Source organism: Schistocerca americana, chromosome 4, assembly GCF_021461395.2.
Source record: "Schistocerca americana isolate TAMUIC-IGC-003095 chromosome 4, iqSchAmer2.1, whole genome shotgun sequence".
Classification (NCBI taxonomy): Eukaryota; Metazoa; Arthropoda; class Insecta; order Orthoptera; family Acrididae; genus Schistocerca; species Schistocerca americana.
Genome location: NC_060122.1, coordinates 511,003,993 through 511,030,300, shown reverse-complemented (window position 1 = coordinate 511,030,300; position 26,308 = coordinate 511,003,993). Strand labels below are relative to the sequence as shown.

At 43.4% G+C, this 26,308-nt stretch overlaps 1 protein-coding gene across 1 annotated transcript in view; it reads left to right on the top strand.

Moving 5' to 3' along the window:
- LOC124612449 (kalirin) overlaps window positions 1-26,308 on the top strand; it is a 1,731,149-nt gene that overhangs the window by 1,650,453 nt on the left and 54,388 nt on the right. The window contains exon 32 of the mRNA XM_047140672.1: window positions 22,823-23,050. Within this exon, the coding sequence (XP_046996628.1) occupies window positions 22,823-23,050 (228 nt within the window). The remainder of the gene's footprint in view (window positions 1-22,822; window positions 23,051-26,308) is intronic.

The window sequence follows — 26,308 nt, the reverse complement described above, 5'->3', positions numbered from 1 at the left end:
ACTGTTTACCTTCTTGTCTCGTGCGTTACGCTATACGAGCTGGTACAAGTCTCTCCAGACTTGATGCTAATAATTCTGAACGCTAATTTGTTACACTTCCTGAGAGAAGACATTTACTGAACCGGGATCTGAACCCAGGTACTTGCCTGTCGCGGGCGCTATTCTCACAGACTGAGCTGTCGAGCGGCTCTACACGGACAGAATTACAGCTTTAATGTGGAAGTAACTCCCTCCTATTGTGAGACTTTTATGTATATCTCGTTCGGTAAGAAGTTTGTCCGTGTAAGGCAAGTGTCTCGATTCGAACGCTGGTACCGTGTACGACTGTAATCAGACAAATAGTTTCGTAACAGCCACGCACTGCAGTAGAAGGAGATTCATTCTTGATACTGTACTCATTCATGACTTCGGCATGAAGGACGGATGGATGTTCGCTGTAATGGTCGGAGTGCATATCGGCGAACATCAACAGATGCTGGTAAACACTGCCAGTCGTACGCGTTTATAATGTAAGCAACGGAAATGGCTGTTGCAGCAGTGACTTAGCCTCCGGTGTGTGTGTGTGTGTGTGTGTGTGTGTGTGTGTGTGTGTGTGTTTTGGAAAATACCGAAGCAGAAGTCAGAAATCCAGCGAGGTAGCGCAGTTGTTGTGACATTGGACTCTTATTTAAAAAGAGCGGTGTTTAATTTCGTGTCTGATCATCCACATTCAGCTCCCCACACTTTTTGTAAAATTGTCAGGCAAGGGCCTGGTTGCAAGGAGACCGTGCGCGACAATTTCCTTGTGCAACCGTCGTCTTACAGTTACATTACTTTTACCAAGCTAGACATGAGCATCAACATTGTGGTAAGAAGATATCATATTGGCACGATTTTTAAATGTCTCTAGTGATAATGAGGTAGATGGCGTAGAAGCAGTATCTCAGAAGAGCAGTGTTGTTGTTAAAGAGACAGGGAGGAAGCTACTGCGTGTGAATATGACGGAAGACCACAATAAAGGTGACTGTAGTGGCAGAAGATGGTGTCTGGTGGTTTTCAGGAGAAATTTGATATCAACACACACTAGGAACGGGGAATTTTGCGCCTAGCAATATTTCCTATTTCATAACTTCCGTCAGACCCGGACAAAATCACAGCACGTGGCGAGCACGTCATTCCTCCCGCATTGGTGAAGTCAACAGGAAAATTAAAGTTAAGACGCAGTTAAAAGACGTGTTAATAACAAGATTGCTAGTGATCGAGCTTTAGGGAGAGGGGAAAGGGGACGGTCCTACTGCTGCCTGCTTGAAGGAACCATTGCGGCACTCGCCAAGCAGTTTAAGTATACCACATGAAACTTTGTTATGTTTGCTACAAGGACACGTGATGGATACTTCTCCCGAATATCCGTCCAATGTCTTCAACTTCCTCTTTCGGTCGTTTCTCTGAGAAACGTTGCACAATTTCGGCGTTTATTTCTTCCTTGACTGCCGTACCAAAGGTAATACGATATTGACGGTACACAAATTTTACTTTCATTGTAATTAGGTAAAGTTTTGTACTTGTAACAGTAACTTGTTGATACTGCTGGCTGATCATTGGTAGCGTTCGAAAAGATAACTGGTCGTGAGTCGCTTTTGCATCTGAAACGACGTAACTGTGCACATTAAGGTAGAAGAACGAGGATTTTTCAGTAATATTACGCTATCACCGCGAATCGTTTGTACACTCTGTCAAAGATAGATATTTCGAATCAAAAGCATAAAGAACAAATGTATCGAAATGTAACTGGTTTAATAGTCTTTGTTTATTATATTTTTTAAAAATTTTGTAGGCCCATTAAGAGCCACGTACACAATATTACATTCAGAATGTGTCGGAGGAGTGGTGCCACACGGGAGAAGCGTAAATAAATATAAAATATCAGGAGAACAATATTTAATTGCCTGTGAATTACGTCGTCTTAGACGCAGTACTGTTTTCTCGGTAGGTATGTGTAGAATCGTTAAATCAACATTGTACTAGAAAGATAGCATATTGTTATCATTATTACGAGTGACCTATGGGACAGTGAGGAATGAAAAAAGTGGAAGACAAAAACGAGGAAGAAAACAGGGCTAATGCATAAGATATCATGTTGCGACAGATGATAGTAGTGACATACAGAGACTCTGGTGGAAGGATAAAGGCAGAGCTACCGCTAGTTCGAGGGGAACGCTAATTGGGAATGGAGCAGTTAAGTTTTCTTGAGCTACGAGTTTCATTCCGTGTGAAAGTGGTTGTAACAGCGAAGGAATACGCAAGGTAGTAACATTATTTATTGTGAATGGATCCAGTAGCTCGTGTATGCTGCTGCTGAAGGAATGCTGTGTTTGAAGATGCGGGGATGTGAGGTCTCAGGAAACGATGAGCAAATATAGTATGTGATAATGCCGCCGCCGGCCTATGCGTAACCAAGATAGTTGTCTGTTGGAAAGTGGGTAGGGGGGAGTGTTGTGTGATTAGGGAAAAGCGATGTCGGTTTAAGTCTCGTGCTGGCGAGGCGTATTAATGGGAATCGCCAGCTGATGCAGCTTCAGACTTCGATTTGGAATGCCACGGCAGTCGAAATTAAGATTGTTTCGTCACGTCGTCTCCTGAACTGATGGAGATGGAACATTAATTCGAACTGCTGAAGAACTGAGGGAAAATTCGGACCTCGATGTGTAGAAGTATCCTAGTATTCAAGCAGTATAGGTCGACACTTCTCGCAGGGGATGCTGGGAGCGAAGGAATCGGCCGGTTTTATAGTTCGCGCAGGATATCGTGGCCGATGCTCAGTGACCAGTTTTCGTCAAAAGCGCTGGGCGAGTTCATTCGTTTTTTCGGAAAGGGAGACCATAAGTGTTTTCCACCTTTCGGCCGGTCAGCTATGACAGCATCGTGGCGCGCATCCTGCAGTGTTTCTCAAACGATTTTACAGAAACTATTTGATAAAAAGAATTCATTTTTGCATTACTTATAGCTTTATATGTCAGGTTCATGATGTGGCCATCATTTCGATAATGCTCATCGTTATTGTGTTATTTACGTGAAAGTAAGACGCTATGCGAAATCCGGAGGAGTGTGCAATGAAAAATAAGTGGTCGCTATGACTTTGCGTATGTTGCATATTATCCATAATATGTTGTGCGTGTGAAATTTAACTAACATATTGAATTTTTCTTCAGACTTGGATATATATCTGTTACCTATCTTGAGAAAATTGATCTGATGTAGCACACTCATTTGCGATCGCGCCGCGCCATTGATAAAGCCAGAGTGAAATATCCAGAAGATTTCTCTTCTTTTATAAACGGTTTCAGATATAAAAATTAGGTTTTGGGAAATGATAGCACGCAGAGAGGAGTGTATTCTACCATATCGTTATTATGTAGAGCTTTTTATCTACCGTGTTATTCCAGTAACAACAGATTTTTCGGTGAGAGAATGTAGTGTTTTGCCGCGCGGGATTAGCCGAGCGGTCTCAGGCGCTGCAGTCATGGACTGTGCAGCTGGTCCCGGCAGAGGTTCGAGTCCTCCCTCAGGCATGGGTGTGTGTGTTTGTCCTTAGGATAATTTAGGTTAAGTAGTGTGTAAGCTTAGGGACTGATGACCTTAGCAGTTAAGTCCCATAAGATTTCACACACATTTGAACATTTGAATGTAGTTTTTAAAGGCCATCGGCAGCTGGTGAAACGAGAAATGCTATGGTTTGTTGAACAATGAATGTGAGGACATTGTACTTTTTTTTCTTTCTCTTTTGTACTGAGGATGTGCTTGTTTGTACAGTTGTGTCTGCAGAACATTTAGTGAGGTGAGACAGTGTAAACTCCGCTATTTTTGGCAAAAGAAGCAAATTTGACATGGCAACCAGAGAAGTGTGTACGTTTTACTCAAATTTCGCCACTGATGACGCTCCTTTGAAAGTTACAAATGGTTAACAAGCCAGGCGAAAATAAGTCGCTCCATTTTTAGCGGAATACTTTTTAGACACTAACGAAAGCAGAGGAGACACTAGATCTTTTTGAATGGTCAGCGTGAAAGTGTGGGCGTGGGCGGGGGACCCCGCGTAATATTTACAAATAATGTGAACGTAGTAGATTTCAGTTTAGGCCGGCAACTCCCATCCAGCGTTCGCCATCCCCCCCTACAGCGTTCTATACTTGTCACCGCTCAGTGCCAACCACGTTAGCGACCAGTACTGTGAACAATAGCATTGTATATAGGAGCACTTTATAATTTTTAGCAACACATTTTGGTTTTCTTTGTGTGTGGCCCGTTTTTAGTTTGAATGCATTCTTACTAGTTAAAACTAGATTATACTGAATACATTTGTTGCAAGTAGAATTTACCGCCGGTTAGAAATGAATTTGAGTTAAAACTAGTTTTAACTAGACTAAACACATTCTGACAAAGTGAAACTGTTTCGCCCCGAACGAGGTTCATTTACTGCTCACACGTGACGCATCGGAATGATTCTGATTGGTCCGGCGGTGTCCCCCTTTCGTCGGTCGACACGCCGCCGCCTTCGCTCATCCTCGGTTGACCTCCCACTCAGCACGTATAGATCGACTCATACGTGTAACTCGTGGCAGATCTAAATCAAGAAACACGGTGGAAACCAATTTTTTTTTAAAATAAAGGATACTGCAGATTGATGAGCATAAAAAACACTGCAATATGATGACAAAAAAGTTACGATAAATTGGTGGACGAAATACAGGAAGCACGATTAGCTGAAAAAAGACACAGAAACAGTAAAGAAAATTAAATTGATTCGAGGTTATTGATATTTGTGGAACGCGAAAATAAGTGAAAAAAGAGCCTATGAAGTGCTACACATATGTAGACGAAATTTTGAATATTATTGAAGGAACAGAGTGTAAAATGTAGTGAGCACCAAATGTCAAAAATATAGGTGTTGATTGATGTGGAAATATCATGGCTCTCTGGCTTTGCAGTGCATGTGACGGAACAAATTTTGTGAAGTGGTTCTGATACACCATTATAAACTTAAATCCACTGCCTTCTGTCGTTTGCGTGTCGACCACATCAACTTGGCAACGACTGTTGACTTTTAACTGAGGTATATTTCTCTAGCTAAAACTAGTTTTATCTAATGTCCAAAATTAAAACTTGTTTTATGTAAAATTCAGACATGTATAGCAGTAAATTCTAGTTAAAGCTAGGAAACTCTAGCAGCAGTTCAGTATAAACTAGTTTTTAAATAGAGAAACCGCCTTCTTACTTAAACGCGATTTTAATTGCAACATACACATTTATTTAAGCGAACGATACCTCTACTTGTCACCTATGATGTCATAGAAACACTGAAAACGCTAATTCGCACAGCGCGCGCGTGCGCGCGCAGTCACACGCACACACATAAACACACCATATAAAACAAACGTATATGTGAGAGTCAGGGACCGCGTAGATTAGCTCGCAGCACCTTCCGCGCAAAGTCCAAGTTACAATGCGCGTGTAGTAGCTGAACATCAGGGATTCAAAATTTATCTTTTTAAAAACTGTAGTGTCTTCCCACTCATATATGTGGAGCAAAGCTTTCTCGTGGATGTTTCATGATATGTGTGTGTGTGGTGTGTGTGTGTGTGTGTGTGCGCGTGTGTGTGTGTGTTTTTTCTGCTCATTAGGCAGGCCTTTGCGTAATATTTGCTTACCATCTTTCGCTGTCGCCTGCTATTCTTTTGTCATTAGATAACTGTTATACACTTTCATATAATCTGTCATTTGATATTTTTCCTTCGCTCTGAAGCGTCTGTAATCTTTGACAGTCTCCTAACCAGTTCCTTTTTCTCTTTAAAATCTCCTGAAATATTTATCCTTTTTCACAAACCTTTTTTAATACCTCCTTATTCTTAGCCCTTTGTGCCCAGCTTTTCTTCTCCATCCTCCTCCATACCCACATGTCAAAGGTTTCCAATCTTTTTATACTTGGAGACATGTACACCTTTATAATTTCTAAATAAACTCTTGGGGCTCAAGGCCCTACTAATTATTGCCGCTTGGACGAGTTGGCGTGTCACGTGTTTGTGACTGCTTCATGCGATAAATGTCTGTTGGTAGTGTGGTGTCTGATCTGTGCTGTTGTTGGTGGTGCTGTTCTCGATGATGATATGATGAAGGTGCCGATGTTGATGAAGATACGATGATGACGTAAAAAAGGAACAGGACAAAACCTCAGAAAATTGTCTTTTCTATTCGTTACGGTTCCGCTATTATACTCCATTGTACAATCTGTAGTGGTTTTTCTGATCGTTGATGAATCAAATTAATTTATCAGTGTCAAGATTTCTTGTCTGTATGTGTCTGTGGCCCAATTCATACATTTATAGGGAATTAACGGCTACTCGGTATTGTTGAACTCATGTGTAAATGAGCGATGAAGGCGATGATGACGATGAAGGCAGTATTACTATGATTAATACCAGCAATGACGGCAACATATTTTCTTTTCACTAAGTCCATTGAATATAGGTACCCTATGGGCTTTTCTCAGCTTTTATTTAATTTGTTCCAGTCAGAATGTCAGTTTCTCCGTATGACTTTCACACACAGTTTATTTCAATGTCCATTTCGTGCACAATAATTTTCAAGACGACAGAGCCTCATCGACAGATACCAACCTTTTTTTTCTCCTTTGTAGGTAAATGTGTAGAACGTGAAGCACCCTGAAATCGACAATTCGGCTGGTTTTATGTATGGCGTTCTCCTCTTGAGTATTTGAGCCTCACTAGTCGATTAGCGTAGACTGCGATGTGAAGTCGCGCAGCAGGCCTGCGACTATTACGCGGAACTGAGCACACGTTTTTTTTTTTTTTTTTGTTATTTCACCATTTTTTTGGTAGCTAATAATAACGGCTCACGTATTGTTAAAAATGTTTATTTGTTAAGGAAACATTTTAACAACAAGTGAACTGTTGCTGTTAGCGACCAAATAAAGCTGTGAGAAAAAAGAATGCTCATTAAAAATCGTTTGTCATATGTGGTACCTGAAGAGAGACTATAAATGGCTCTGAGCACTATGGGACTTAACTTCTGAGGTCATCAGTTCCCTAGAACTTAAGAACTACTTAAACCTAACTAACCTAAGGACACCACACACATCCATGCCAGAGGCAGGATTCGAACCTGCGACCGTAGCAGTCGCGCGGTTCCGGACTGAGCGCCTAGAACCGTTAGACCACCGCGGCCGGCAAGAGAGACTATACTGAAATCGATTGTGCACACATTATGTGATACAGATGTATCGATAAAGTGATATCGTTACTGAGATATGCGGGACCTAGTCAGGCCCCTTAAAATGATGATTCACCCAAGCATAATTACACAAAAAAAGTCTGTGTCGGAAGCCCGTGACCGGGCTGTTGACCTGCCTACAGGTAGAGTGCCGCGGCGCTAGGAGGGAGGGGATGGCGGGCCCTTCGCCCCATCCGAATTTTACCCCCGGCCAAAATTTCCTGTACGTATTTGATAAAAGGTTGAGTGAACTTGGCGTCGTCCGGGAGGGACAGGAACGAGGATAAATCCCTGCCTCTATCCGCGATTGAACCCGGGATCTAGTGCTCTGCCTGTTAGATCACCAGCCACAAGCAGAATTTTACAGGTAGATACATTTTATCCCTAACATTAGCGCTTGAGACGAGACTATCTGTTCCATTGAGGGAGACTAAGGGAACCGCCACACTTATTAGTACATTCACGTGGACCCAAAATTTCTCTAGGTGAACCACCGCTTAAGGGATCTGACTATAAATGCCCTGGAACATTATGTTTACCAGCAAAGAACGCGTTACTGGGGCCCTAAATAAGCATCTCACTGCGTAATGTTATTTTGATGCTGCGCGTCGTTTCTCGTCAAACCTAGCCAGGTGCGAGAGAATGACTGCGAAGACGCCAACCGTCTCGCGTGTGCAGCGACACACCCTGTCGCACGTCGTAGCATACGTACGGCGTCGCCGTATCACCAGCGACTCCGGCTTCCTCCCCACAATCGTGCCAAGGTGAGAGAGGACTTCTTTGTTCCGAGAAGTGTTCCAGAACGATCCCGCAAGCCGCCACGTCGTTTGTCTCACGTCCAGCCAGCATTTCTCTTGGCGGGCACAGCTCCCGTTCCGATAAAGCTGTGCGGTAATGCCTTCGTGCGAACCGCTCCGCGCCACCAGTCGCGACCTACATTCCGTAGGACCTTCTGCGGCCGGCGCGGTAAAATAAACTTCCCGGGGTCCTTGGACACGCTCTGCTCGCCGCCTTTGCCCCTGCTTCCCGCCGCTTGTCCCGTCTTCCTCACTTGGAGGACAGCCGCGATACTTCCCAGACTGTACGACATATATCCAGAATTTAGAATCCTCTACAGCCTTGTCGTTTTCTAACGAAAGGTCCGTGTTCGTGCAGGGACCTTCAATTTGATACAAGACAGCAGGTGTAACTACACGCTGTTCTACGTCCGCCTTGAACTTGGAGACTGCAGTACGAAGTCTCCTCGGAGTATTCTACGTCGAAAAAGGCAGGTGTCTCATTGACGTTATAGCCATCCTCAGTAGATCGATGGGGCGCTAATTTTAGTCTACATGTGTGAAGCTTGAGTCCATGGCCGTGCCGCGATGGATACACCTATTCCCGTCAGATGACCGCCGTCGGGCGTGGCTGGCACTTAGATGGGTCACCATCTGGGCCGTCATGCACCGTTGAGCTACCGGGGTGCATTCAGCCTCGGGATGGCAATTGAGGACCTACTTAACCGCCTAGTAGCAGATTCACATTACGAAACCTGACAGCGGTCGGGAGAACAGTGTGCTGACTCCACACCCCTTCGATGACGCCAAATGGTTGAAGATGCCACGGCGGTCGGTCGGTACCGTTGAGCCTTCCGCGGCCTGCTCGGGCGGAGATTTCTCAAGCTCGCTTCCCTATAAAGATCATACTCCGATTAAGTAACTGCAATATACGCGGAAATTGTTACATTTAGTCAGCGACCATGTAGGGAAGGTGAAAACTCCCGTTACATTTGCGCCAAAAAAGAAGAGGGCTATCAGCTCGTTAGCGTTTGGCAGAGTTAGACGTCATGTGCGAGACTACATAACTACAAAGGACAACGTGCGAAATTACTTGCAGCTTTCATGTTATCGCCCAGCCTCGGTGAATGAGTTGAGTGAACATGCATGTCATATTTGATACGCTAACGATAAAAGGACCGTTATGTTCTCTGAAAAGTGTGATTTATCGGAGCACGGCCAATCGTAATTTCTTATGAGCGGTCGATTGCATGTGTGATTTGGTCATGGATGACAGCCAATTATGTATATAATCCCTTTTTTCCCGTAAACCCCCACAGTTAGCTAACCGTGAGACCAAGCAACGCGGCGCAGTTGTTCAGGCAGTGGGCTCACAATGCAAGAGCAGGGTTCAAACCTCCACCCGGTCATCTTAATTTAGGAGTCCCATCATTTCCCAAAATCACTTAAATCGGATGCTGAGACGGTTCTTTTGAAAAAGATCACAGCCGATTACCTCCCTGTCTGTGCATCATTACCTTGTATTTTAACCGGGGGCCTAGAAACGACGGAGAGGCTCCGTCCCCGCCGCAGCCGCAGTGATCCACAAAAAATGGTTCAAATGGCTCTGAGCACTATGGGACTTAACATCTATGGTCATCAGTCCCCTAGAACTTAGAACTACTTAAACCTAACTAACCTAAGGACAGCACACAACACCCAGCCATCACGAGGCAGAGAAAATCCCTGACCCCGCCGGGAATCGAACCCGGGAACCCGGGCGTGGGAAGCGAGAACGCTACCGCACGACCACGAGATGCGGGCCGCAGTGATCCACAACCCCACGACAACTACCGCAGTCCACTTCACCCCTCCGCCGCTCCGCTCCACACTGAACCACTCTTTCAGGCTTATTGTGCGGTTCGGCCCCCGTTGGACACCGCCCCCCTCCCCCCCCCCCCCCCTCCACAGGAACGTCTCACACCAGACAAGCGTAACCCTTATGTTTGCGTGATATAGTAATGGTGGTGTACGCGTACGTGGAGAACTTGTTTGCGCAGCAATTGCCGACATAGTGTAGCTGAGGTGGAATAAGGGGAACGAGCCCGCATTCGCCGAGGCAGATGGAAAACCGCCTAAATACCATTCACAGACTGGCCGGCTCACCGGACCTCGACCCAAGTCCGCCGGACGGATTCGTGCCGGGGACCAGGCGCTCCTTCTCAATCCGGAAAGCCGTGCGTTAGACGCGGGCGTCATTACTTACTTTACTCTTGGTTTATGTTCGTATTATAGTCTTCACTTATCAAACATTCCATTTTAAAAAGAACTCGGCTTAATTTCTGTTCACTTTGAGCGAACAGTATCACTCTGATTTTCTGTCGATAACAGAAAACTCCCACACCGAAGTAGTCCTTCGCCTCACTACATCTTCAGTATACGTCATTTGCTCTAAAGCATCCAGACTTGATTTAGTGGACTTTAATGTGAGCTACGTCCTTCTTTCGGCTATATGACGGCTTGAATACTGATGAGGACAGTTTCAGTTAGGTGTTTGAACGAATGTGAATGAGGGAGCAGCCTGTTCTTCGTCAAGAGCAGATACCAGAGAAGGTAGTGATGTTGGCCGCTGGAGTCTAGAGCGAAGTCGACGTTCCAACTCACCCCAGAGGTGTTCCACCACGTTCAGGTCGAGACTCGGGGCAGGCATTCCATGTCATGAACGTTATTGTGCACAAACCATTGCCTCACAGATGATTCTTTACGACAGGGTACATTGTCATCCTGATATAATCATCGTCTCCGAACTGTTCCTTTGCTGTACACAGTAAATGAGTTCATATCCTTCCGCATGTGGTGTTTTGTTAGGTACGATAAGGGGACCACACCCCAACCACGGAAAACGTCCCAATACCGCAACACCACGTCGTCCGCACTTCCCCTGTTGGCAATAGACATGATGGCAGGTACCGTTCTCCAGGCAATCGCCAAACTGAACCCTTCCATCGGATTGCCACACTGTCCAACTGTCCACTGTCCAACGGCGTCGCTGTTTGCACCACCTCAAGCGTCGCTTAGCATTCACGGGAGAAATGTGACTTCGAGGGGTTGCTCGACCTTTGTACCCCATTCTTCTTAACTCTCTATGCAATGTCATCCTGCTAGCTGTAATGCTGGTATCACTAAAGAACTCACGAATGATTTCATGCGACGTTTTACAACCGCCCTCTGCAGTGCTCGACGGCCCATGGCCGTCAGTATTTGAGGTCTGCCTGGTTTTGTTCCTTCGCCTTTCCACTTCACAATCACATCACCAACAGTCGACTTGGGCAGCGTTAGAAGGGTCGACATGCCGTTGATCGATTTGTTACTCAGGTGACATCCAATGACTAGTGCGCATTTGAAGACACTACTCTCTCCTGTTACTGCTTCTCTGCCTCCTTTTATACGGGCGAGTCTGCCTGTCCTGACATCTAGTAGTCAGTCCCCCGTTACATGGAGGTGTCTGGTTACAGCTAGTGCACAAATTAAATATCAGTGGTGGGTATGAACAACCCTGCCTCCCCCATTTCCTGACTTTAGCCGATTATACCTTTACGTCAGCACGGACAACTCTAGTCTGCTTCTCATACAGAGAACTGACCCTCTGTCCCTGTAGTTAATACCATACTGCTTAAAAATTGATATTTTTTACCCCTTTCTGCGTTACAGAAAAGCTTCGCCAGTCATACGATTAGCCCAGTGCTAATATTGCATCTTGACAGCCCTGCTTGTCCTAAAACCAAACTGTTCCTGTACTTGTCCGCTTTCGACTCTCCCCTTCCATTCTGTCTGTCGGAGACGGCTCTAACCTATTCACCACAAGGGTACAAGCACTTCATTGCCGCTCCCAGCTGACGTTGAAGTTAGGTTCACTAGCTACCTGATCCCTAATGTTCAAAAATACGCTTTTAATGGGATGTTAATTTTGTTTTAGGATTTACAAAAAGAACTTACTTAAAATCTTTATTTATTACCATACGTACTATACTTAAACATGCAATTAATTTTCAAGTTTTTAAGAAATTGCAAACATATGTAAAGTAAGTCTATTTTCCTAGTTTTAGTTTTCACAAAATCCTAGACATTGTCGGTAATTTCAATGTGGATGTTGTTTTTAATACTTATCAAAGCTAAAATGGTTAAACTGCTTTGCCACAACGTCGGCCTGGGATAATTTTATTGTTATTTCTAATTTGAGAAATGCCTTTCACTGTGAGCTATTGTGACTGCCAATGCTAGGTAAAATCGTAAGTGCCGTGGAAACTCGAATATACGCAATTTTTTAGAAAGGTGTCGTGTTTGCGTTTAGCTGTAAATTTTTATTTCACCATTACGATTTTGGCACTTGTCATTTTCATGCATAAGATTTGATGTTATATTATGTCGTATAAATACGTTCTTCTGAGACTGTGTTACTCTTGATGGTAGTATAGTCATTGCTTGTTATTAATGGCATGAGTGATTTGTTACTGATATGCAGGTTGAAGTCAGTAGACATAATACAGTAGGTGACAAATCTGCTGCTCATGTCATTAATAACAACCAATGATATTACCATCAAGAGCAACACTATCTTATAGGAATGCGAAAATGACTTAATTTAAAAAAAGAAATATGTAAGCTGTGGACCCATATTACAAGAAGCTAATGAAATTAAATTTTTTGAAAATGAGTAATTCATTATGCCTAACGAGGCTGGGCAGTCATCAAGGAATATTTTTAGAAATTTAGTTAAACAGACCATTTTGATCAATGTCAGAATTTAAGCCACTGTTCTATTTATTTTGTAAATTTGAAAAAAAAAGCTTCATGCTTCTGAATCAAGTTTTTTCCAGTTACAGTTTTGCAGAAAGGAGAAAGCTCTGCGATTTTCATTTAAAAACTAAAAACGTTCGTCAGCTGCTTAGTAATGGATCGAGCGCGCAGCCTTCGTCGTGCCCATGGAGCAAGCGACTGGATCTGATGCACCCACTGCAACTCCGGAAGTGCTGCCTCTGCATATCATACTAAACCGATTTTCGATATTTTTTGCATCCATCCCCTCTAGCTCTCTCTGCAAGCATGAAAATTACATTCTTTGTAAAACTTCGAAAGGAAACCTGGGTCGTGCCATAGATTTGCTAACGTCGGGCAAAAATCATAACAAGTGTTTCTTATTAATATGTAATTTAATTATCAAACTGTTTAATACAATGGTAACAAGAAGTAGTATAATGATAACAGAACAGATAAATCACAGATATGAAGTGTCGCTGGCTGCTTTATGTCCGATGGTCAGCTACGTAACCGCTTTGCGCCGTTTTTTTCATTTGCTTTTCGACGCTTCACCAGGTCTAGCATTCTCTCAGCACTGGATTTTTTGAGGCTTTTTAAATTTCTTTCGACGCGGGCTTTCCTCTGACCATTGAGACGACATTTTTCATTATTTTGTAATTTCCAATTTCGTATCGATTTTCTCTTCTATTCCGGATAATGTTTTTATTGCCCCATATCGGACCCTGGGTGTGCTCCGCAAGCTCTTCACAAAGACACCCGATTCGATGTCCCAGCCAAACGCGTTTATATGCGACACCAATTTATAACTTTGCACATAGCTAATTCGTGACAATCACGCGCATGCGCGTACACTGGTACAATGACATCTACATCTGCATGACTGCCCAGCAATTCACACTTAAGTGCCTGGCAGAGGATTCTTCGAAGCACCTTCAGACTATTTCTTGTAGGATTATGGGGAAAAGATGTGGAAATGATAAGGGAATATTATTTAAATGATTAAATGACTTTTTTAAGATTATTCTGGAATATATTAACGGATAAATGAGGGGTTTCGGCTATCCGAACAGTCACCGTTGCTAATGAAGAAGAAATTGAACAATAAGATTTCGTCATCAGTACATAGATATAAAAATTAAAAATGGTCTTACATCCATTCTCCAAATGATTTCTTATACCTCTTCAACGCTGCGGTGACACGTTGATGTTTCTTTCCATTGTTACTAGTGTCCTTGCAGGTCCTCAGGATCGCCAAAACATTTATTACGATGTACTATCATGAACTAAAAAATAAATATTAAAAAATCTTTTAAAAACTTCCCGAATATATTTTCATACACAACCTTCACGTAATACATTTACGAGGTTAATAATACTTGGGATGCGTACATTTTTTACACAATTCATAATATGCGTCTAGTCTCTTTCAGATCTCAACACAGACAAACAGCCACTAATTAATTAGTGCTCTGGATTGCTCGTTAATAATCATCTCTGGCCTCGCTATCTTTTATCGTTGTCACACATGTTATCGCTGTCTAGTAGTCAGAGAGCGCGTCTTTTAATCAACTTAAAAATTACTGTCACATCCTGTACTGTTCCACTCCCTAACAGCGCGTGGGAGAAAGAATACTAAGTCTTGCTACACGAGCTCTGATTTCTCTTTTTTTTATGATCATTTCTCCCCATGTAGATGGGCGACAATAAAATATTTTCACATTCAGGGAGAAAGCTGGTGTGGAAATTTCGTGAAAGATATCGTCGCAACGAAAAACGCCTTTGTTTTAATGATTGCCTTCCCAACTCGCATTTATATCCGTGGCGCTCTCTTCCCTATTTCATGATTATAAGAAAAGTGCTGCCATTCTTTGAACTTTTTCGACGTCCTCCGTCAATCCTATCTGGTAAGGATCTCGCATAGAACAGCAATACCCTAGCGGAGGACGGACAAGCGTGCTGCAGGCAGTCTCTGCAGTAAACCTATTGTAATTCCTACGTATTTAGTTGAATGACAACCTTTAAATGTGTGTGGTTTATCGTGTAATAGAAATTTAGCGGATTTCTATTTGTACTAATGTGGATAACGTCACACATTTTCTCACTGAGAGGTAAAACAAATACTGTGCACGACAAACAAGTACGGACATGATACATCCATTGCTGACTCAACCATTGTTTACACTTTGTTAACCTCTTAATTATCAGAGATTCAAATTTGACGGTATTTTGTCTTTCAAAAAGTTCGACGGACGGAAAAAAATGGCATTTCTGGCGGTGATGCCCCACAGCTCTTAGATATTTGAAAAATGTCATTTTACTACCTTGAGCTGCCTGTAAAATATTTATTATACAACCAGTTTCAGTCGTCTGACTATCATCAGGTTCATAAAAGTGTTGACAGCGTCATTTTAGGTGAAATATAAAATCGTAATCGTCAGGTGATAAAACCATGAATAACAATACACTGTTGTCATATCGTAATATAAATCACGTGGTCAATCTATAAAAACTGTGGTAGGGAGTGTACACATTTATGTTCAGTGCCTCTGTGTGGTATGAATCTGATGGGCTCTGACACTATGGGATTTAACATCTGAGGTCATCAGTCCCCTAGAACTTAGAACTATTTAAACCTAACTAACCTAAGGATATCACACACATCCATGCCCGAGGCAGGATTCGAACCTGCCACCGTAGCGGTCGCGCGGTTCCAGACTGAAGCGCCTAGAACCGCCCGGCCACACCGGCCAGCGGTATGAATCTGTTCACAGCATTAACGCGAATTACGATCTTGACGTTAATGTGTGCACTCCCTAGCACAATTTTTATAGGTTGACGACGTAATTTATATTACGATACGATAATAGTGCATTATTCGTGGTTTTATCGCCTGACGATAACGATTTTATGTTTCGCCTAACATGATACTCTGATTACTTTTATGAATGTGATAATGATCAGGCGATCGAAACTTGTTGTACAAATCAAGTATTTTACCAGCAGCTCAAGACGGTAATATGACATTTTTCAAAATTTTCGAAAAAACAGACGTTTTCACGTCAAAAGATCTCCACGATGCATTAAAATCTGCACTCGTGGTCGAAGCGGAACTCGAACCCACGACAGTTCCTTTACGTGACAGTGGAGCATCCGAGACAACAGAGGCAGTCTGATGACATTTGTAAGAGGTTTTCGTTGCTATCAGTGAGCCGAAGCAGCACAGTCACCGCCGGGGTTCCACCCGGCTGCTGTCCGTTGGCACCACAAAGACACGGAATAGTTCGGCGAAGAGGAAGACGAGACGTGCAGGTCAAAGCCTCCGTGCCGTGGACTTCGGGCGCTGGATCCCCCGACTCACACGTTACAACAGCCACTTCGCGCTAAAAAGTGAAGAAACTCGACGGAAGCGGTGCAGGAACCTCGCGGCCAGAAGGGGTATCGGAGAACCAGTGCTATCGGCGTTCCGGCTTTCTTGGTGATAGACGCGCGGAAGTGCTGCCAGCTTCCGTGAAGCAGGGGGCGCCGCGACACAGCCGAGCAGCGAGACACGGGGTATGGTATATTTGGCGCCGCGGGCTGACGCGACGCGGCGCCTCGCGCGAGGAGGGGCAAGGGGGTGGGGGGGACAGACGGCAGGGAGGGATGAGTAGCCTATAAGTAGGGGGCGCTCGCGCCGACGCTACACAGTCGGCGAGCCGCCGCCCGCCATGAAGGACGTCATGCACACGCGGGCGCTGTACTCGACGCTCAAGCGCTACTTTGGACATAGCATGGACTGCGCGACTCCCGCTGCTTGGCCCTGCCGGCTTGCTGCTAAGGCCGCTGCCGCCGGCGTCCACTGCCCAGTGAGTATCGCTCGTCCAGCATCGTACGCCCCGGCTCCACGGGGGTTCTTCGTTGTTTCGTTAATTTCGGTTGTAAGAGCGCATTCCGTTTTTGGCTTCTCTATCACTCCTGCCAGCCAGTGACGTAGCACTGCGGTGCGATGAGTGGCACGTTGGTTGAATGAATCGACACCGTTTCAGGAGGGGAAAAAACCACTCGTCTGAAACACTGATTGCTTTATTCATACTCGACGTCTCTGCAGACAATAGTTGAAGGCGAACAGGTGGATCTTATCTTCCCAGATTTCCGCAAGAAGGTTGACAAGGCACCACATCATCGACTACTAACCAGGATGCAACCATAAGGAGTATCTTCGTAAATGTGTGTTCATTTCGAGCAATGTTTGACTAATAGTAGCCAGTACGTTTAACTGAACGGCGAATGTTCAACAGAAACGAAACATCGTGTGTGCCCGAAGGAACCCTAATAAGCTTTCATACATGAACGCTGTATCAGAAAGGATCAGCGGCACTATAAGATTGTTCTCTGATGATGCCGTTGTGAACAGGTTTGTATCACCCTGGAACGCTGGTGAAGAATTGCGGAAATACTTGGACAAAGCTTGCAATTTGTGTAATGAGTGGCAGATCCCTTTAAATGTATATCACTGTAAGGTAATACTTATAACAAAGGGAAAGAACACTATAGCATCTGATTAAAAGGTTGGTACTCAATGTCTTGAGCACGCTACATCATATTAGGGGAACCGGAAAATAATGACGTTTCTGCACTTGTCGATATTCGTTTGCCCCTTATCATTTCATTGTGTACTTCAAAATCTTGCGAAAGACATTTTAAGATTAGAGTGACTTGTTTAAACGTAAATAATTAAATCTAATTGTATTGCAATTTATGGTGAAAAGACAGAAGAAGCACATACCCGGCATTGTGAGATTTTTGAGTTTCGCAAGGGTAGTAACGCAACAATTGCTACCCGAAAATATTTGCGGTATTTATCCAAGTGCGTTAGATCTTCGCATATGCCAAAGGTGGTTTTCTGAGATCAGATCGGGTAATTTTCATCTTTCCGACTCGTATCGATCAGAAAGACCAACGACTTTATAGACAATAAGATGCTAAGGGCGGAAGTGGAAGCAAATCCATGTCAGACAATCTAGGACCTGTCAAACACTCTTAGCCAACCTTGGTCGACCATCCAAGAACATTTGCAGCATATTGGTAAAGACAATCAAAGCTAACAAGCCACCACATGCAAGTTATTGGGTCATCGTCACAATACAGAAGCGTTTTTTGATCGCTTGATCATTGGCGACGACATATGGGTCCTCTACGATAATTCGAAACCCAAAAGGCAGTGGCTCCCTCCGAATAAATCAAATGTTTAAATGTGTGTGAATTCCTAAGAGACCAAACTGCTAAGGTCATCAGTCCCTAGTCTTACACACTACTTAAACTAACTTATGCTAAGAACAACACACAGACCCACGCCCGAGGGAGGACTCAAACCTCCTGCGGGAAGGGCTGCGCAGTCCCTATCATGGCCTCAAACCACGCGGTCACTCAGCGCGGCCCAAATAAATCGCCAGGAAGTACAGCCAAGATAGGTTTACACCCGAAAAAGGCACTTTTACTTATTTGGCGGAGTATTCGTAGAGTTGTTCATTTTGAAGTGCTGAAACCTGAAGAAACTGTGATTCCAGACCTTTACTGTGAACAGTTGGACCTAGTAATTCAGTCTTTAATTGAAAAGTGACCAGCGATCATCAGCAGAAAAGGCGTTATTCTGCAACACGATAATGCAAGACTGCGCTACGCGCGAAACTTGGAAGAAGTTACTGACTTAGAGTGGGAGGTATTGCCTCGCCCACCATGCTCGCCTGATATTGCACCATCGGATTTCCGTATATCCTGACCGTTATAACGTTTTGTAAATGGCAACAAACTTGAAAATATGAATGATGTCCAAAGTGTCACCTCCAGATATTTTGCTCAAAAACCAATTGATTTTTATCGACGCGGCATTGAAAATTTACGCACTAGATGGTAAAAGTTGTTGGGAACGAGGATGATTACATCATTGATTAAAAATAAAAACTTGTGTTAATAATTTATGTGTTTGAATTTAATGTAAAAAACGACGCTACTTTACGGTCCCACTAATATTTAGGAGTAATATCAAGAAGCGATATGGAATGGGACGGTCAGGTAAAATCGGTGTTAGGGAAGACGAACGATTGACTTAGATTTGTTCGAAGAGTTCTGGGAAAATCAGTGCACCTATAAAAGAAAATCGTACACAAGTCGCTAGTGCAGCCAATTCTAGAGTTCTGTTCTAGCGTTTGAAGTCCTTATCAAGTAGGCATGCGTGCAGAAATCGAACGAAATCATATATGAGGTGGTAGGTCCGTAACAGGTCAGTATAGTCCTACTGAAGTGTAACAGGAATGCCCGGGGAACTAAACGAGGAAACCTTAGTATAAAGACGACGTAGTTCTCGCGAAAAACTGTTGCGTAAATTTGAAGAACCTATATTCGAAGGAGACTCAGACCATTACATTGCCACTGTCGTATATCTCGCGTAAGGATAATGAGAATGAACTAAGAGAGATTAGGTCGAATGCAGAGGCATATACGTGGACTATCATTTTTCTTCGGTCACTATACTAATAGAAAAGGAAAGAAAATCGATAACCCCCCACCTGCCATGTACGGTACAATGGCTTACGGAATATAGGTGTAGATGTTAACAAGGTTAAATGCAATTTAATGCGGGTGGGTAGGAGAAACAGTATTAATCGTATGTGTGTCGAGTCAGTCACGTCGATTAAACATTTATGCGTAACGCTAAGAGCGCACATAACTTTGCAAAACACTGGTGCGACGCGTTTTTGACCAGTGCGTGACTATTTGGGAGCCCCACTATGATACAAGGGAGACATCGAAGCAGTTCAGAGGCATGATGCTAAGATTTTACAGGGCAGTCGGGTCAGTATTAGAGTGTTACGAAATGCTCCATGAGCCTATTAGATAGGAATCGTTGGGGAGAATAACAGTATGTTTGTGCGAAACGCCATTGAGGAAGGTTAAGAGAGCCCGCATTTTCTCTAGACTGCGGAACGATTCTGCTGCCTCCACCGCGTGAGAATCGTAAGGATAAAATAAGGAAGATCAGTGATTTTGCATAGTCGCACAGGCAGTCCCTTTTCCCTAGCTCCCTTTGCGAATGGAACAGGAAGGAGAATGACAGGGAATGAAGATTTTACAGGGCAGTCGGGTCAGTATTAGAGTGTTACGAAATGCTCCATGAGCCTATTAGATAGGAATCGTTGGGGAGAATAACAGTATGTTTGTGCGAAACGCCATTGAGGAAGGTTAAGAGAGCCCGCATTTTCTCTAGGCTGCGGAACGATTCTGCTGCCTCCACCGCGTGAGAATCGTAAGGGTAAAATAAGGAAGATCAGTGATTTTGCATAGTCGCACAGGCAGTCCCTTTTCCCTAGCTCCCTTTGCGAATGGAACAGGAAGGAGAATGACAGGGAATGAAGATTTTACAGGGCAGTCGGGTCAGTATTAGAGTGTTACGAAATGCTCCATGAGCCTATTAGATAGGAATCGTTGGGGAGAATAACAGTATGTTTGTGCGAAACGCCATTGAGGAAGGTTAAGAGAGCCCGCATTTTCTCTAGGCTGCGGAACGATTCTGCTGCCTCCACCGCGTGAGAATCGTAAGGGTAAAATAAGGAAGATCAGTGATTTTGCATAGTCGCACAGGCAGTCCCTTTTCCCTAGCTCCCTTTGCGAATGGAACAGGAAGGAGAATGACAGGGAATGATACACAGCGCCCTCTTGTCATGCACCATACAGTGGCTTCGAGAGTATGTTGATGTGTATGTAGAAAACGTAGTGAGTACTCCAGGAGAAGTAGACATCCGATCGCTAGCTTCTCTGGAAGTATAAACCCGACATGATTTGCCCACAGTCAAGCAGATGTGTTCTTAGATGTTTAAAGAACAATGGTAGATGGCGCCTGGAGCAAGCGCAAGTTTGATCAACCAAATGTTGCCAAAAGGCCCCACTGAAGCGGTTCAGAACCAGGTGATCTTACTGAATGAACGCTGAGGACTGCAAATGTAATATCGCAACTGTGCCAAATACGTTTTGCTTTTTTTCCTTCGAATACAACGCGCATTGGAACATTACTCCAACCCGCTGACAGCTGAAGGCACGATGAAAACATGAATACTTGTTTGTTGTTTGACACTCCCTGTTCTGTTTCACTCGCTTGTGAACTGACGGAAAAGTGGCTGGCTGTTCACCTCCGTACGCAGCTTAACCTATTGTTATGTTGTTCTCATGATCCTTACGAAAGGTATACAATGGACGCTGCTCAATTTTTGTGGATTCTTCCTTAAATACCCGCTGTCTGGATTTACCCTTGATGGTTTTGCGAAAGGGATGCCTTTCGTCCAACTGCTCCAAGTTCTTAGAGCAAATCTGTTACTGCGAAATATACTGAGCTCTGAATTTCGTTAACGTCCTTTGTCAGATTAACTCGATGAGAACCCCAAACATGGGAGCAGTATTCTATGCTAAGTCGCACCAGCCTCATGTGCGCGGCTGTCTTGGAAGATAGTCTTCAGTATATCCAAGTTCTTGACATTCGTTTTCTAATGATTTTGTGCATTCGTCCATTATCCGTAACTTAGTAGTATTATCACCTAGGCCATTCAAACGCTGTGAAGGGCACCAGAAGTGTGCCATTAATTTTGTAATCACATAAATTCATTGAGGCAATCACTCATTAGATAAGATAGTATGATCATCTCTTATCGTTTGAGTACCAACACGTCTTTATTTCTGAGGAGCTGGCTCAAAGCTCAGCTAAGCCTTCGTGGTTTATTTCCCTGGGCATTGGAGGCAAATGTTGAAATGGTTACTTCAACCAGGCCACAGCCTGTTTCTTCCCCCATTCATTTCCATCCAGGCTTCTGCTCCACCTCTTCTGTCGAGCGGACATTACATTAACCTAACTTCTTTTTTGTCTTAAGTCAAATCATTGATCACATAGTGATAAAGTGACAGTGGAGTTTATTTGTGAAATATATGATGTGGTTTGGGTACCATTGGGAATCTAATCTCTGCTGCCAGGAACTTTGCATATTCCCAGCCGTTGCATCTGAAAAGTTGCACACTTACGCCTGTAAAACATGTTTCATTGTTGAGATCCATTTGCTTCTAGTCCTGTATATTTAACTCGCAATGCTGCAGCTGTTGCAACTGTTGGTGGCATTTATAGTTACTTGCCATCACCTAGTAAGAAAAACAATGTTTATTGTTGAAGAACCACTCAAAGTCTTTGAGACAGTACAGGGCTGAATAGCTTAGGTATAACGTTCACCTTAAGTGAGATGTGAAAATGGCAGAAAATGAAAATCACTAAATACTAGTTTTCTGATAGTTATGTGTTTCCATTTGTCTCAAACTGTAATCATTTATTTTCATCTTCAGCATTCTTGTGCAGTGTGTACTTGATGCATTTCTGATAACAACTTCACCGCATTGTAATTTTTCTCATTCAACACTGTTGTTTGATTTCCAGAGTTTACAATTTCTTTCTAAGGTAGCTTCAATTAATCTGTAAGTCCACTCTAATAACAGGCATCCACCTTTCGAGATGTACTGTTACTCAAAGCATGAAGATACTCTCACTCTTACCTTTTTTTTTCTTTCTCTTTTTAGTTTTGCAGCACACCTCAGAGAGAGAATCAGTATACATAAGACATACATAATAGTTACTGCTAATCAGAATAGGAAAGATGGAAATGTTCTCTGAACATTCATCATTTAACCTGTACATTAGTTCACAGACCTCTGTTTTCACAGCATAGCTACATGCTTTGTGATATTTAGGGAAAATAGCTTTCAGCTTTGGTGCTGCAACATCCTTCTGTTCATATGCGTCAACATTCATGATATGTAGTATCTGTTTACACCTATGGTTTAACTGAAAAGAGATATTCTCAAATTTTAATTTCCCATGTCTGCTTAGTATTTTTGTATTTGTGGATAACAGTTTTGTAACAGTGGATATCTGTTGAAATTTGGAGACATTATGAAACCGTGGTTCATCCAACTTGTTACAGCTGCCATCTGGGGAAATGGGCAACAAGCAGGCAGTGGCACAGCCGGAGGGTGAAGAGTCGAGCGCAGAAGAGCGGCTAGCACCAGCTCCCAGCTCGCGGCCACCCTTCGTGGACCAGAACGGCGAGGAGCCAGAGGATGATGTAGAGCTGCCACCACCCATGAAACCCATCAGTGAGCCACTCGTCGTTGCAGGAGCTGCCTCAGCTGACGAGAGCCAGGGCAAGCGGGTAGGTACTACTCTGCTGTTCACATTATCCTTCTGGAGAGATTCCAGTTGTTGCAACCTGATTTATTTGTGATTTTTTTTTTCTTCAGTAAGATCGTTCACAGATATCTCAGATAGAAATGGTGCCTTACTCCCTTTCTGAACATCATGTGATATACATTAATGTTGTTTTCTTTACAATCTCTCTAGCTATGAAGTGTCAAGTACAAGTGCATACATATACTTGGGGAACTTTGAGCTCATGGAGATCAAAAAAACGTTGGCTTTTTATCTTAACAATGTTATTGCCTGTGCATATTGCTAGAATGTGTTTCAATCAAGTTTTAATCTACAGATCATTACTGTGTACAGTTTTCCACAACTGAGTACAATTACTTGCTGATGTACTTGGCTGAAACATCTGTGCTTATGGTCCGTGTGATTTTAAGTGCTAGGTATTGTGTCAATTCCAATCCCAAAGAAAGCAGGTGTTGACAAATGTGAAAATTACCGAACTATCAGTTTAATAAGTCACAGCTGCAAAATACTAACGTGGATTCTTTACAGACGAATGGAAAAACTAGTAAAGGCCGACCTCAGGGAAGATCAGTTTGGATTCCGTAGAAATGTTGGGACACGTGAGGCAATACTGACCCTACGACTTACCTTAGAAGCTAGATTAAGGAAAGGCAAACCTACATTTCTAGCATTTGTAGACCTAGAGAAAGCTTTTGACAATCTTTACTGGAATACGCTCTTTCAAATTCTGAAGGTGGCAGGGGTAAAATACAGGGTTATTACAAATGATTGAAGCGATTTCACAGCTCTACAATAACGTTATTATTTGAGATATTTTCACAATGCTTTGCACACACATACAAAAACTCAAAAAGTTTTTTTAGGCATTCACAAATATTCGATATGTGCCCCTTTAGTGATTCGGCAGACATCAAGCCGATAATCAAGTTCCTCCCACACTTGGCGCAGCATGTCCCCATCAATGAGTTCGAAAGCATCGTTGATGCGAGCTCGCAGTTCTGGCACGTTTCTTGGTAGAGGAGGTTTAAACACTGAATCTTTCACATAACCCCGCAGAAAGAAATCGCATGAGGTTAAGTCGGGAGAGTGTGGAGGCCATGACATGAACTGCTGATCATGATCTCCACCATGACCGATCCATCGGTTTTCCAATCTCCTGTTTAAGAAATGCCAAACATCATGATGGAAGTGCGGTGGAGCACAATCCTGTTGAAAGATGAAGTCGGCTCTGTCGGTCTCCAGTTGTGGCATGAGCCAATTTTCCAGCATGTCCAGAGACACGTGTCCTGTAACGTTTTTTTCGCAGAAGAGAAAGGGACTGTAAACTTTAAACCATGAGATTGCACAAAACACGTTAACTTTCGGTGAATTGCGAATTTGCTGCACGAATGCGTGAGGATTCTCTACCGCCCAGATTCGCACATTGTGTCTGTTCACTTCACCATTAAGAAAAAATGTTGCTTCATCATTGAAAACAAGTTTCGCACTGAACGCATCCTCTTCCACGAGCTGTTGCAACCGCGCCGAAAATTCAAAGCGTTTGACTTTGTCATCGGGTGTCAGGGCTTGTAGCAATTGTAAACGGTAAGGCTTCTGCTTTAGCCTTTTCCGTAAGATTTTCCAAACCGTCGGCTGTGGTACGTTTAGCTCCCTGCTTGCTTTATTCGTCGACTTCCGCGGGCTACGCGTGAAACTTGCCCGCACGCGTTCAACCGTTTCTTCGCTCACTGCAGGCCGACCCGTTGATTTCCCCTTACAGAGGCATCCAGAAGCTTTAAACTGCGCATACCATCGCCGAATGGAGTTAGCAGTTGGTGGATCTTTGTTGAACTTCGTCCTGAAGTGTCGTTGCACTGTTATGACTGACTGATGTGAGTGTATTTTAAGCACGACATACGCTTTCTCGCCTCCTGTCGCCATTTTGTCTCACTGCGCTCTCGAGCGCTCTGGCGGCAGAAACCTAAAGTGCGGCTTCAGCCGAACAAAACTTTGAGTTTTTCTACGTATCTGTAGTGTGTTGTGACCATATGTCAATGAATGGAGCTACAGTGAATTTATGAAATTCCCTTCAATCATTTGTAATAGCCCTGTACAGGGAGCAAAAGGCTATTTACAATTTGTACAGAAACCAGATGGCAGTTATGAGTCGAGGGACATGAAAGGGAAGCAGTGGTTGGGAAGGGAGTGAGACAGGGTTGTAGTCTCTTCCCGATGTTATTCAATCTGTATATTGAGCAAGCAGTAAAGGAAACAAAAGAAAAATTCGGAGTAGGTATTAAAATCCATGGAGAAGAAATAAAAACTTTGAGGTTCGCTGATGACATTGTAATTCTGTCAGAGACAGCGAAGGACTCGGAAGAGCAGTTGAATGGAATGGATAGTACCTTGAAAGGAAGGTATAAGATGAAAATCAACAAAAGCAAAACGAAGATAATGGAATGTAGTCGAATTGAATCGGGTGATGCTGAGGGAATTAGATTAGGAAATGAGACACTTAAAGTAGTAGAGGCATTTTGCTATTTGGGGAGCAAAATAACTGATGATGGTCGAAGTAGAGAGGATATAAAATGTAGACTGGCAATGGCAAGGAAAGCGTTTCTGAAGAAGAGAAATTTGTTAACATCGAGTATAGATTTAAGTGTAACGAAGTCATTTCTGAAAGTATTTGTATGGAGTGTAGCCATGTATGGAAGTGAAACATGGACAACAAATATTTTGGACAAGAAGAGAATAAAAGCTTTTGAAATGTGGTGCTACAGAAGAATGCTGAAGATTAGATGGGTAGATCACATAACTAATTAGGAAGTATTGAATAGGATTGGGGAGAAGAGAAGTTTGTGGCACAACTTGACTAGAAGAAGGGATCGGTTGGTAGGACATGTGTTGAGGCATCAAGGGATGACCAATTTAGTATTGGAGGGCAGCATGGAGGGTAAAAATTGTAGAGGGAGACCAAGAGATGAATACACTAAGCAGATTCAGAAGGATGTAGGTTGCAGTAGGTACTGGGAGATGAAGAAGCTTGCACAGGATAGAGTAGCATGGAGAGCTGCATCAAACCAGTCTCAGGACTGAAGACAACAACAACAACAACAACAACAACAACAACCACCTTCAACTTACTTTGTGCCTAGTGAATGGGTTTCATGCAACAATGGTTCATACTGTCCCTAAACAGAAATATCAGCTTCAGTTCAGCAAGCACGTATTCAACAAAGTTTCAATATTCTGTGTGTTGTAT